The 13,479-nt window shown below is 31.0% G+C and overlaps 2 protein-coding genes across 9 annotated transcripts in view; one reads left to right on the top strand and one right to left on the bottom strand.

Moving 5' to 3' along the window:
* The first annotated feature begins 4,572 nt into the window (after positions 1 to 4,572).
* Positions 4,573 to 9,393, top strand: LOC127709057 (uncharacterized). Its single transcript, XM_052214389.1, has 6 exons — positions 4,573 to 4,728; positions 5,572 to 5,682; positions 6,901 to 6,976; positions 7,461 to 7,622; positions 8,207 to 8,313; positions 9,230 to 9,393. The coding sequence occupies exons 1-6, from the start codon at positions 4,588 to 4,590 to the stop codon at positions 9,284 to 9,286; spliced, it is 654 nt and encodes a 217-aa protein (XP_052070349.1). The 5' UTR covers positions 4,573 to 4,587; the 3' UTR covers positions 9,287 to 9,393.
* A 467-nt stretch (positions 9,394 to 9,860) lies between these two features.
* The window catches only part of LOC127709023 (SUN domain-containing protein 1-like), a 58,672-nt gene continuing 55,053 nt past the window's right edge, over positions 9,861 to 13,479 (bottom strand). For all 8 annotated transcript variants that reach the window (XM_052214298.1, XM_052214299.1, XM_052214304.1 and 5 more), the window contains one exon: positions 9,861 to 12,752. In XM_052214298.1, coding sequence (XP_052070258.1) covers positions 12,630 to 12,752 — 123 coding nt within the window. In that variant the 3' untranslated portion in view covers positions 9,861 to 12,629. The remainder of the gene's footprint in view (positions 12,753 to 13,479) is intronic.

The raw sequence follows: 13,479 nt of genomic DNA, 5'->3' as shown, positions 1-13,479 counted from the left end.
TTACTTTTCAATGCTGCATTGGGAAAAAAAAGGGGGGGGGGGGGGTATACAAGTTTATTTTGTGACACAGTATATAATATAATTAGATACAACTCTCTAATGATTTGTAATTTTGTATCCAAAAAATTATAGAATTGTACGTTTAGCTATTATCTAGACCCGTACAAAATGTATATAATAAGATACATTTAACAGAACCTCTGTGTCTAGGGGGTGGGGGATGTGGGAGGGGGTTCAGATTTAGATATTTGTATAGAGATGTATATATGCGAGTATTGGCAGTGATGGTTATGATGTGTGTGTGAGGGGAAGGGGGGGATTCAGATCAAAGATCGTTTCTATAATTCTATTTCTTTTAGTTTTTACCATTTCACTCTTTTCTTTATCCTTTGATCTCTATTATATTTGTCTTAAACATGCGTGAAATATTTGCCACTGGGCATAAGGTAAAAAAAAAACAATCAACGTATTCTTTATATTTCATCATTTTTTTATTATGTTATCTATAGGTTTGGTCCCGCCCCTTATCTATTTTTTGCACATTATTCTCTCTATGTAAACCCAATTCCTGTCCTGATAAATGGTGACTCATGCATAGCATCATATGCGGTTATTAAAACAAGAAACATATTCATATTATAATAATTTACTGTATGCTTGGACTTATAGATAGATGTCATTAGTCCCAGATCATGTAATAAAGTAGGTCTTATAAAAATACAATAGCATTTTAATGATGATTATATATATGTATATATATTTAACAATGCCATTTTTTTGGAAAAAAGGGTAGGGGCAAGGCGTTTTTAAAACATATTAATAGGGCGCGTTTGTTTGTTCTTCGGTAGTGAGCCAGAAGAAGTCCATTTCTGTTTTTTACATCGAGATGACCGTGAGGGTATTCCGATGTATTACTATCGCCTAGATTTGCACACATAACTTTCGTTTTGGGTTTGTAACCGATCTATAAACATGATAAATACGCGGAAATTAACTAGTGCAAACTAACATTCCTTATCGTTTGTTATAAATACATCTCTTCAATGAATACTGATGAAAATATTTTTGTTTAGAACATAAATTAATATTATGAAAATGTTTTGTCGTTAGATATATATATATATATTATATAAGTAAAAATTGTGTTAAAGCATACGGAAGTATATCTTAAGAACATTTTTGCGACAATCCCGGCAAGGACCGGTAACTCTGTAATTGTTTTTACGGGAAAATATGAATGCCTACTCATATCCAATCTTTTAGAAAAATCTAATTTTTACAGAAGAGTGTCCACCATGCACTTGCACTGCACTATGATTAGAATAGTTGAATAGAATGATATACAAATGGATGAAAATTATATATACATGTAACTGTTATATCAATATAATATATAACAACAAACCAGTGTATACTGATTTGTATCACCACAATATAATAGTTATTACTGTGCGGTTGAATTTCATGTCATTTATTCATCATCCACGCACGAACTTGTCTCAGAAAAAAATATATCTCTGTACATTTACCTCAGTTTCAGGTATAGAGATGTGATCTTTCTCTGTGACAAGTGCTTTTGACCATCCACAAGAACTTGCAGTGATCCGATGTTCAGTACTTCAGTACTTTGATTTGCATTGGGAAGATGTTCTGGCTCTCTTCCACCTCTTCTTTTTTGATAGGTTGTTTAGACAGCAGAGGCACATAACAAACATAGCGTCGTTTAGTCTGAATGACGTTAATAAATTTATGAATGCTGATATATTAGAAAGTGAGCTGTGTTATAAACGTTTTTATGGTATGCCAGCCTTAGTAGGATATCCCTATAGGACGATAAGCTGGATAAATATAAGAACTACACGAACAATAACAGTTAAGGGACGATTATTTGATATTCTAGGGAAGGAATTTTGATTGATTGGTGTTTAACACTACTTTCAACACTATTGGGCTATTCCGTGGTGGTCAGTTTAATTTATAGATGAAGGATGGGGAAGGGAAGAGAGGGCATTATTATTCATTTTAATCTGTCGCTAATCATGCCTATTTTCAGCTCTTTTACCAGGCAACCATATTCATATATTAAATCCTTCTGTCCCCTACCCCAACAAATAAGTAAATATCAAATGGTTTTCCTCTTATTTAACACAAGTTTAAATTGATTGATTGTTTATTGCTTTTTAACGCCCAGTGACAAATATTTCATGCTTGTTCAGGAAAACACGAGTTTAGAAGTCATGTATATAATATAAAAACGAAGAGATGGGATATGATTGCTAATAAGGTAACTATCCACCGGATTTTAAATATGAAGTGGATGTAAGCAATTATAGACAATCGTAAGGCCTTCAACAATGACAAAAACCTATTACTGTAAAGTCGTCTTTAAAAGGCCCGACATGAAAAGTGTGAACAATTCAAACGAAAAACTAACGGCCTAATTATACATAACAAAACAATTTACAAAATTTCAAATATTAGTCGAGACATGAACCAACGACAACCACTAAACTACACGGGCTCCTGACCTGGGACAGGAAAATAAAGAAGATGGCAGGGTTAATATAAAAACGAAGATGTGGTATGATTGCAAATGAAACAACTCTCCAAACACAGAAATCAACAGCTATAAGTCACCGTACAGCCTTCGACAATAAGCAAAGCCTACATCGCATAGTCAGCTATAAAACGCCCCGAAATCACAAATGTAAAACAATTCAAACGAGAAAACTAAAGAAAACTAACGGCCGAATTAATGTACAATAAAATGAACGAAACACAAATATGTATAACACTGCAACAAACGGTAACCACTGAATTACAGGCTCCTGACTTGGGACAAGCACATACATACAGAATGTGGTGGGGTTAAACATGTTAGCGGGATCCCAATCCTCCCCCTAACCTGGGACAGTAGTGTAACAGTACAACAACATGTTTGTGAGCACTCTACCCATCCCGAAGCTTGGACAGTGGTGTAACAGTCCAATAAAAGAACAACCTGCAATTATCAGTTGCAATTAGATTAACTCAAAAGATCGGTACGAGACACACAAAAAAACTAACATTAAGACAATAGACACAAAGCATCGACATAAGAGTATTTGCAATTACTGGAAGTTTGCTCAAAGCTAATTACAACTAGTACTGAAATAAATCTTGTTCTCCCAGACTGAAGTATCAATCAGTACACAACGCGCGGCAAAGGATTTATTAAAAAAAGAAAACAATCTAAGAAACGTCTGGTTTACGTTGTATACAGATATAAGAAGATGTGGTATGAGTGCCAATGAGACAAATCTCCATCCAAGTCATAATTTGTAAATATAAACCATTATATAGGTCAAAGTACGGTTTTCAACACGTCGTATTTGCTCACACCGAACAACAAGATATAAAGGGCCCAAAAAATGACTAGTATAAAACCATTCAAACGGGAAAACCAACGATGTCTAATCTATTCCAAAAAAACGTTATACTTGCATATAGATCCATAAATAATGCCGGAAAGTTTTTGAAAAGTTGTGGTCAGAACGTTTTGACCATCGAAATTTTGCAATAGAAATAATAGTTGGGACCAGAAGATTTTAACAGCCAGTGCAGAACTCGTACGAACGCCAGATTTAGTTAGAGGGGCGATATTCTGACGCGTTTTTTAATTCTTGGTCACTCATGTTTAGAAAGAAAGGGGAGAAATCCAAACAATTACCGACCAATCACAAACGTTGTTGCAAATTTGACCTTATGACGTCAAAGAATTTCCCATAATGCAATTATTGCATATAAATAAAAAACTACTATACCAATTGAATAAAAAATATTGCATTTGAATGACAAATTATACCATTTGAATAAAAAATATTGCATTTAAATGAAAAAATATTGCATTTAAATGAAAAAATATACCATTCAAATAAAAAATATTGCATTTGAATGACAAATTATACCATTTGAATAAAAAATATTGCATTTAAATGAAAAAAATATACCATTCAAATAAAAAAATATTGCATTTAAATGAAGAAATATACCAATTAAATTAAAAATATTGCATTTAAATGAAGAAATATACCAATTTAATTAAAAATATTGTATTTAAATGAAAAATATCAAATTTTTGCAACCAATACCATGCCATACTAGTCGTTCTAAAATAACATCAGAACACGAATTAATTATAAATTTAACAACTGCGCCTGAGAAAATAGTTTGATGTTGGTTGGGTCAAGAAAGTATAAAAAAGAGAAACGGGATAAAAACAACTTCTCAAAATCATCGATTTTGCCGACTTATAGATATAAATTAAAAGTATCGCATAAAAAGTCGATTTAGCGTTTTTGTTACTGCATATATGTCCGACGTCACACATCAGACAGTAATATTGTTGATTCGCACGGGGATAACAATATCAAAGTTCCAACATTTTATATCATGTCACAGAAACCTTTCGAGGTCTTACACCTTATTATCATATTCTTAATTCCTTATTTGATGAAAATACCACGATCCGTAATACAGATAAGGAGTAACTGATAAGACAGAACATTATTGTAGTAGCCGATTTTTCAGTATTGTTGATACCTCAAGATGATAGTACTCATAGTAACTCTAGCTCTAGCAGTAGGAACTCAAGCACAAATATGCTGTGTCCCTGCTCAGTGGGAAGGCACGGAGGGGACGATTATAGCTGTTTCTCAAAATGATACAGCAGACCCGACAATAGTTACGGTAGGTCAAGTCAATTAAGGATGGAAAAATAGAGCTCCGAGGTCGTATTTATTGACCCCAAAATTTCTATCTCAGAACATCCTGAAGAATTTCAGAACCTAATTTAGATTTCAAAATTTTAACTATATTATTGGACCGGTATTTCGATTTTAGGATCTCTACCACCAGAAATATTTCAGACATTACATGTATCATATTAAGGGTGTCTTTATTTCAGACATTACATATATCATATTAAGGGTGTCTTTATTTCAGACATTACATATATCATATTAAGGGTGTCTTTATTTCAGACATTACATATATCATATTAAGGGTGTCTTCATTTCAGACATTACATATATCATATTAAGGGTGTCTTTATTTCAGACATTACATATATCATATTAAGGGTGTGTTTATTTCAGACATTACATATATCATATTAAGGGTGTCTTTTTTTATTCTAAGACCTCAGGATTTCCTATGTTCACTTGAATCTTGGTAGAGGACGTGAAACACAGTGTTCTATTTCCATGCTTGTTTGTTCTAAGACCTAAGGGTATCCTACATTCGCTTGAATCTTTGTAGAGGTCCTGAAACTCAATGTTTTATTTCTATGCTTGAAATTGAAATATCGATGAAATTTAAACTTTTTTGGAATTCCCAAAATTTGATTTATAGACATCTCAAATTCAACTTCACATTGTCAATGAATATTATGCGACATCCTAAAAGCGAACTGTCAAAGTTTCTCAAAGAAACTAAAAAAAAATCCAAAAAAATTGATTTTGGTCTATTTTTTGGAGGTCATATAATAATTTAGGATTTTCGATATTATGAACTCAACTGTTTTGTTTGCAGGGCGCTATAAGTGTTGCGTATGATGCCACTAACAAACGCGTGGCTGCAATGTTGTACATGAGTACAGGAGGATATAACACAAATGTTGGTGTGATTTTGAATTATGCACAGGCAAGTACAAATTTGTGTATTTTTCGGTAGCACCGTGCGTTTTTTTGTATGTTTTCAACAATAATTGTCAGTTCGTCCGTCTATTTGTTCATTCATTTGTACCCACAACTCCTAAACTGAATCAGCTTAAATGTGATATCAATAACTAACATTATCAATTATTTTAAGTGCATATTTAAAGGGGCATTAGCTGTCAAATTCATGTCTACCGATTTGACTCAAATTCTCATATTTGATTTATAACATACTAAAACGTATATCCAAATTACAAAAAGTCTAAAATAAACGATTAAACAATGCATGGACTCGATAATATGTATCAGCATTTCGTGTGTATTTTAGTCTAGACGTCATCTAGATGACCTCCGACGGTCATATAACCAAAAACAAACGTACATATAAATATAAATAGATAGCAACTACTATTGGATTTTTCTAGGTCTGTTTGATTTTATATTATAGGTTGAAAAAGTATGTTTATCATCGTTTTATCTGTACAAGATAATTTTTTTTTTGGATCGAATCAAGTCAACCAAATGGTTCATCATTGTTTCACTTTCAATGTTGACATTCTTTTTCTTTTGGTAGCCGATCACATGCGTAACCATCTCCAGCTTAGGGGTTAAGTTGAAGGTCAAATGAATACGGATTCAATAAGGTTAAATTATTGACTTGCAAGTCAATAATACATCAGCGATGTTTTTGGGCTTATTTTGACAAATTTGGGCCAACATGACTACTTATAAGGAAATATTATTTCAAAATTCCACTTTTATTAATACTTGAAACAAAAAGAATCGTATTTTGAATTGTTGTCTAAATTGTAGATAATGCCTCTTTAATAATGAGGTACGGAAATATTTCTCTGAAACAAAGTCAAAATATCTGCATGGTGAAACGATTTAAATGCAGAAAAAGCATTAAAAACTGCTTTTTTTCTAGGCACCTAAGACTAATTTAATAATACTGTTACTTACTGTAGTATGCAAATAACATTTTTTTTTTATTTTTTCATATCATATAATTCATCACAAACCCCCAAAATTATGTAGGACAAACTTTTGTGACCTTTATTTTCTTACAACGTTCCTCATATGTTTTACCATACAAGCTAATCTATTGTACCTTTTAAAACATGGTACTAGTAGAATGTAACAAGAAATTTAAGTTGAAATGTGATTGTCTATCAGATGTTAAAAGCCTCTTCACTATTTTCAGGGCATTCAATATACAGTCAGCGGTAATAACTGCACTAGAACACCTCTGGGTCCATTTGTTCCTAACTGTATTCCAAGTAAGTTACCTATCCTTTATTAATTTACTAAACCACATCTAAAATTTTACAGGCAATATATATTTTTCTCTAGCTTTATCATAATTCATCATTTCTGTAGGTGCTAAATAATTGGACATACATTTGTATATCCCCATAATCTCTTCATTTTTGTATTGTATGAACCACTCAATTAAACCTGTTGGTGTTTATTCAAGCCAAATATAGAGCTGATGATGCTGATGTATGAATGATGGTTACTTGCTTAATTTCCAGTGGCAAACATTTCATACATATTACTAAGGACAATAAGAAATTTACTTTAATGTGTTATGTATGCATAACAGCTATTATTGTTTTAATTAATAGACAGTATTTAAATAATAATGTTATTTATCATTTAATATAGGCTGCAAAACGTTTATAAATACATTTTAGTTCTAGATACAAAGACTAATGTATAATTTACATATAAAATATTGCCTTTCTACTTTTAACCTTTTAGGTGATGCAAAATTGCAGAGATCAAGCTATATGGGACCTCCCAGTAACAAGATGATGATAAATTCATACACATACATGAGAGGACAGTTAGAAGTTGGTGTAACAGTAACAGCTAATACATGTGTTCCAGTTGGAGAGATGGTCAGTGGTCAAACTGGAAATGGTACATTTGGTTTTTTTTTTACAATGTGTATATGTTATCTTATCTGAAATTATTATCATAGTATGCATAAAAAAATTCATCGTAAAAATACAAGATGTGATGTTGTCAGTGAAACAGCTGCCCACTTAAGACCACATGACCAGGAGGTTTTAAAATTCCCCATAGAGATAATCATCTTCTAAACTCTTCAATGCTTAACAAAGTCTTTGTATATATTTTTTCTTCTTCAATTTTTTCTAATATGCACCATAATATGGAATACAAAAAATCAGCTCAATTCTATTTTCTAGTCAAATTTTGTGAACAAAGACATAAGGATTTGTACATAACTTTAAAATTTTAAATTACAAACTTAAGATAACAAAAATGAATTTGAATAAGCATGGATAGCACAATAAACAAAACACTTTTTTACCTGATTCACAAAAAAATCTCTCTATTGTTCTTACACCACTGTAGGTACTGATGATGCAAAATGTGAATCCTTTCTATTATATACTGATTTTTTTGCAAATGACTAGCATCTCCATTTCACCAACTATTTTTACCGTAAAATACCTCATGCTTAAATTGTTTCATTTCAGAATTTGTAATACAGAGTGTAGGTTTCAGTAACATTACTCCAGGAATAAGCAAGGCTGATTCATTTACTCCACCCACCAACTGTGTGAACAGTCCTATTGTTCAAGCTGTAAGTATCTTGTATTACAACTTTCAATTTGCAGCTCAAAACTATGAGCTTTGCCGAATGACTACTAGTAATTAAGTTATCCAATCTTAAAATGGAATAATGTTGTATAAATATCATAATGTATAATGGATAACACTTTCATCATTGGTCTGATTGTGACTGTATTTAAGTAGATAATATATATTAGCTGATGTCATATACTGTTACAGTGTTAGCTGTTTATGCCATCTTGTATGATTTGTTAATATCTGTTGCTTTGTCATAAAATATTCGTCTGTGTTTTGAGAAATCAAAGGAAATCATTCAAATTGGCTTCATTGAACAATACTTTCACATCAGTGATCAGTGAAATGATGTTCATAAAGTAAATTTTCAATTGCAATATAGTACAGTTTTTAAGACTAAAGAACATCTAGTCTAAAAGTGACACTACAAGTACAAATGAAATGAAGTCCAAGATACCCATGGACACTGAAATACAAATGGAATGAAGTCAGAGATACCCATGAACACTGTCAGGGCAATAGTTTGCCTTATATGATAAGTGAGTTAAAGATAAGGAAGCTAACAGGATAAATATACATAAGATGTCTTCAAATGCCTGAAAAAATGATAAGCATCAAACGTTCAAAGATATTTCTTTCAGCCAGCATAATTTTAGATCTTTGTGTGTCTTACATGGACAATTCTGTAGTGGAAAGGTTATTTTGGGGATACTGGAACAAAAGAAATTGTTTCCAGTCATTTCAATGTTAGTTATTATTACAGGTATATTTGAAATTCTTGTCTCTATGTTAGAAATCCAACAGTAAAAGGTATTCAGAATTTATATTTAATTTCAAAACCTTATTTAGAATTCAGCAATTTCATGCGACATTAATTACAATTACAATAAATATATGTTTTCTTTTTTCAGAACTTGATTCCAATGCAAGGCCGACTTTTGCGGAGATATTTAGATTTATTGCCATAGGCAGCTTTTATATGTTGATCATTGTGCACTTCAATAAATAAAATATAACACTTGTCATTTTTAAAACATATTGTAATTTTTCAAAATAAACTAAATTTTGTGTGTGACTTGAAAATTCCCATTTTTAAAAATGTCTATAGATATTTTGTACCTCTGAAATAAAAGAAATAAAAATCACCAACATTGAAAGTAATCTCATCTTCATCAACCCTACAAGTAGATATATTGCTGTGCAACTTTGAATGTATGGATTGACAGATTACAGTAGGGCTACTACTTAAAATCAGAGACTCATACTATAATCATGGTTTTCAAGTTTTGTTTGAAGTTCTTTTGTTATTCTCCTAAAATAATGACCAAAACAATTCTCCTTTACTTAAGTAAATGATAGTTTTTCATATGAGAAATGAAAGAAGAATGTGTCTGAGGACATGAATGCCCCCGCTCAAGCTTGCTTATAATATGCGAAAATACTTTTGGGATGGACGGAAGGAAGAACAGATGGACAGACGGTCAAGGGTAACGCTTAATCCCTCCTTCGCCTAGCTGCTGTGGCAAAAACAACAACAGCAAGTTATTTTGACCATTTAATGATGACAACACTATTTAATCTAATGTTTGTACACAAGTTTAACAGTACAACATCTTGTTTCTATAACAAAAAAAGCACATTAAGCAAAAAGCATATTTTTGATTTTAAGTGAATATTCATGGCAGTAATAATACTTTACATGTAAAGTTTGAACTACATTTGTAATCTCATATTTAATTTACCAGCAAACTACTTTATGATAAGTGAAAAAATAATATGTATATTAGTCAATGCCTGCATAATAGTTTTGAAATTAATAAAGACTTTTGTAAAAGAAAAAAATATTTACTTCATCCTTGATTTTATAACAAAAACATTCATTCAGCAAAATTAAAGTATATTTTTGACAATATATTATAATCTTAACCTTTGATCTCTTATTAAATATGATTTGTCAAAAAAACTTTAGTCAAATTTTGACATGGAAATATAAGCCATATTAAACTTGGCATAAATAATTTGCTAAAAGCTGAATTTGAAAACAGATTATATGAATAACTGATGTAGATCAATGAAAGTGAACACATTCTTCTTGGTCCCATATCAAAGCTAATAAATGAAAAATAACTGTCTTCTTTCTTTGAAATTATCCAGAAATAACCTATGACCTTAAACTAAACATTTTTTCGCAATACATGTAAAGAAAAATAAAAAGCTACTATGCATTAAAAACATGGATGATATATGCAAAAGACGAACAATAATAATGAATAAAAAATAAACACAACCTAATTGAGCTGCCTTTGAATCCTTAAAAATAAATGTACTGGTACTGAACTACAGCCATTTGAACTGGTATACAACTTAGTATACAATGTTTAATTGCACTGTTAATAAATCCAGCATTTCTGAGATTCTCCTAAAATACTAAGGGCTATTCCATTAAAATGTATGTGGGAGGGTAGGAAGGGAAGTTTAATTATTGAATGTGGGTCACGGGTCTTTTTTCAGTATGCGTCTATTACCATTATGCAAAATTATCTAAAAATGGTTCTTGGTTGTAGGGATATTTTGAAAGTCCCTTCCTACCCTCCCACATACATTTTAATGGAATAGCCCTAATGTAAATGTACACTATCATTTAAGATTATACAACTTTTAAACCACAAAAACAACTATCTATTGCATATTTTATAAAATAATACATATATGATTTTTATGAGTTTAATTGAGAAATTTTTCATACTTGCTCAAACCACACAAACGATGCAGAGGGGTAGCACTTATAAACAACAGTTATTATAAGATTGAATGGACAAAAACAAATCAAAGAAGGAAAAATAATTTGAAATATTAGAGAAAATTTAATAAAATCCTAAACACCTAAGAAAAAAAAATAGAAGGAAAAAAAAAAGGAGATCCATTCCCAAAGTTTCTGTAGTTGGTCCTCAAATGTGATCTTAATATATTATATACATTTTAAGAAATATTTAAGTACCAGACAGAAGAGAAGTAATAATATTTCATCCATTTCTCAAATTTAGAGGTTTCATATTTCATGAAATTTGATAAAAATATCTGCGCTTTGGTTTTATTTTCTTTAAAAAATTACTTAAATTAATTTCCAAAACCTTTAGAGTAATATTTTGAATCTTTCTTTTTTTTTAATTACCTTGTTTCTGATGTAAAGTGTAGACAAATACAGCATAGCTGCAAGGTGGAAAGTATCACAGTAAAAACATAGCAATGGGGTTTTGAAGTAAAAAAAGAAGGATGAATACTGTGTTGTTCACCCGTTGATTATAAAACAAACAGAAATAACAGTAAAAATAACATTCATCAAAATCATATTTCATAGAAAACCAATATTTATCTGGTATGCAGTAAAACAAATGGAGATAATTTTTAATTTACATATTACGAGAAAAATAAAACTGAGAAGAGAGACAATTTCACTGTTTCTGATATTTTCAATCCCCTTAAAGGGCTGTTCCATAAATATGGGGACCAAAGAAGGCACTATGAAACCTAAACTATGGATTGGTGTTAAACTCCATTTTAAACACCTACAAAGTGCCTTCCCTGTGTACAATGTACAATATATGTTTTATTGGTACAGCAAGAGTGTACTGCATTCATTATATTGTAGCTAATTTCATATGAATTTGAGCAAAGTAAAATAGTACATGTACCATTAGTATTGACATCAACAAAAAAATAAAAAAAACAATAACTTATTCATATAAAATAAACACCTTTCTTAACAAATAATAATAATAAAAAATCTATACATAAATTTTCACGATGGTTTTTTAACAAACAAAATAAATATATGGTGTATTTTTCAAGTCTGGTTGGATACACTACAAATACAAACCCTGTTAGATCTCTTCACAAATAATTTGTCAATCATTGTTCATTTCTTTATTTCATGCATTATTATATAATATTGAAACAAATTTCTTTCAAAAAAAAAAAGTCCATTTTAGTTTCCATTTGCATAATAAATAATTATACACAATGTACTTTCATTTTCTCTCATTCCCCAATCCATCATTAACAATGATGTCATTCACTGACAGTTTTACACTTATTCTATTAAGCATATTTTATATCCAATTGTTTATCTCCTTTGAACAATGTGAAAGTTCAAATTTTCTCTTGCACATTCTTGCATAGATATATGTTGACACATTCATTTTTACCCTGTAGAAAATATTTCACTTGAAGATGGTTTATATTGAAGTCATGGTTCCTTTCCTAGAAGAAAACCTATGTTTGATATATTGGCTAACTGCTATACAGTATGTTTTAAGGTTTATCCTGCTCTGCTGGAATTCCATGAACTCTAAATCTGTACAGACATGTGAACATCTGGTTTCCATGGTTACTTGTTATCCTTAATTCTATAAACTTGAAGACTCCCTCTGTAGTCTGCAAGAAGAAATATAGTTACAATAGTTGCCTAAAGCCGGCAGCATCATTATAGGATAATTTGGCTGATCACTTATTATAGGATAGAAGAAAGCAAGATAAAGTAGAGCTTTGTGTATATTTTATCATCAGGTTATTCAAAGAGTAGTTGCATTCTTTAGTTGACCACTACATTTTTGTATTTCTTCATTCAAACTGTTTGAAATAATGTCTTTATTTCAAGGCTTCCAAAACGGTCATATATGCCGGACAATTGTATAATGTCTGGTAAAAGTCCGGCTGGGCAAAGCATGAAACGGTCATCTACTTTTTAGATTTCAAGGCTTTAAGAGACGGTCATTTTAACAGTTTTCGCGATCTTTTTGACCCAACGTTTTGCCTTTAACAGCCACACATTTCCGGTCATAAAAGTGACATGATCATTAAGTACTATCAAAACAACCCCTACTTTAATACCTTCTCATTTTAATCAAGACTAATTAGTTGTCAAACAGCTGAAATTTACCTGTTCAGGTGACAGGTAAACTATTTTGAACCGGACATTGATCGGTCTATTCAAAGTTATTTTCTTACATTTCAGCGGTTTGCATCTAATTAATTTAGTCAAAAAGATTTAAATTAGGCCACAATTAAAAAAATGTATGTTTCCCCACACCCCTACCCACATTGCTGTAGGTGGGTATGTAGGTAGGTGTTTTTTTTTTTTTTATATCTTGATAATTTTTTT

This window comes from Mytilus californianus, unplaced genomic scaffold (assembly GCF_021869535.1).
Source record: "Mytilus californianus isolate M0D057914Y unplaced genomic scaffold, xbMytCali1.0.p SCAF_7, whole genome shotgun sequence".
In the NCBI taxonomy this organism is placed as follows: Eukaryota; Metazoa; Mollusca; class Bivalvia; order Mytilida; family Mytilidae; genus Mytilus; species Mytilus californianus.
Note: the sequence above shows the minus strand (reverse complement) of the source record. Positions and strands in the feature narration are given on the sequence as shown.

Coding starts and splice junctions, on each gene's coding strand:
- LOC127709057 (XM_052214389.1), top strand. CDS start 4,588: ATGATAGTACTCATAGTAACTCTAGCTCTAGCAGTAGGAACTCAAGCA. Junction 7,623..8,206: donor CAGTGGTCAAACTGGAAATG/GTACATTTGGTT, acceptor GTTTCATTTCAG/AATTTGTAATACAGAGTGTA. Junction 8,314..9,229: donor ACAGTCCTATTGTTCAAGCT/GTAAGTATCTTG, acceptor TTCTTTTTTCAG/AACTTGATTCCAATGCAAGG.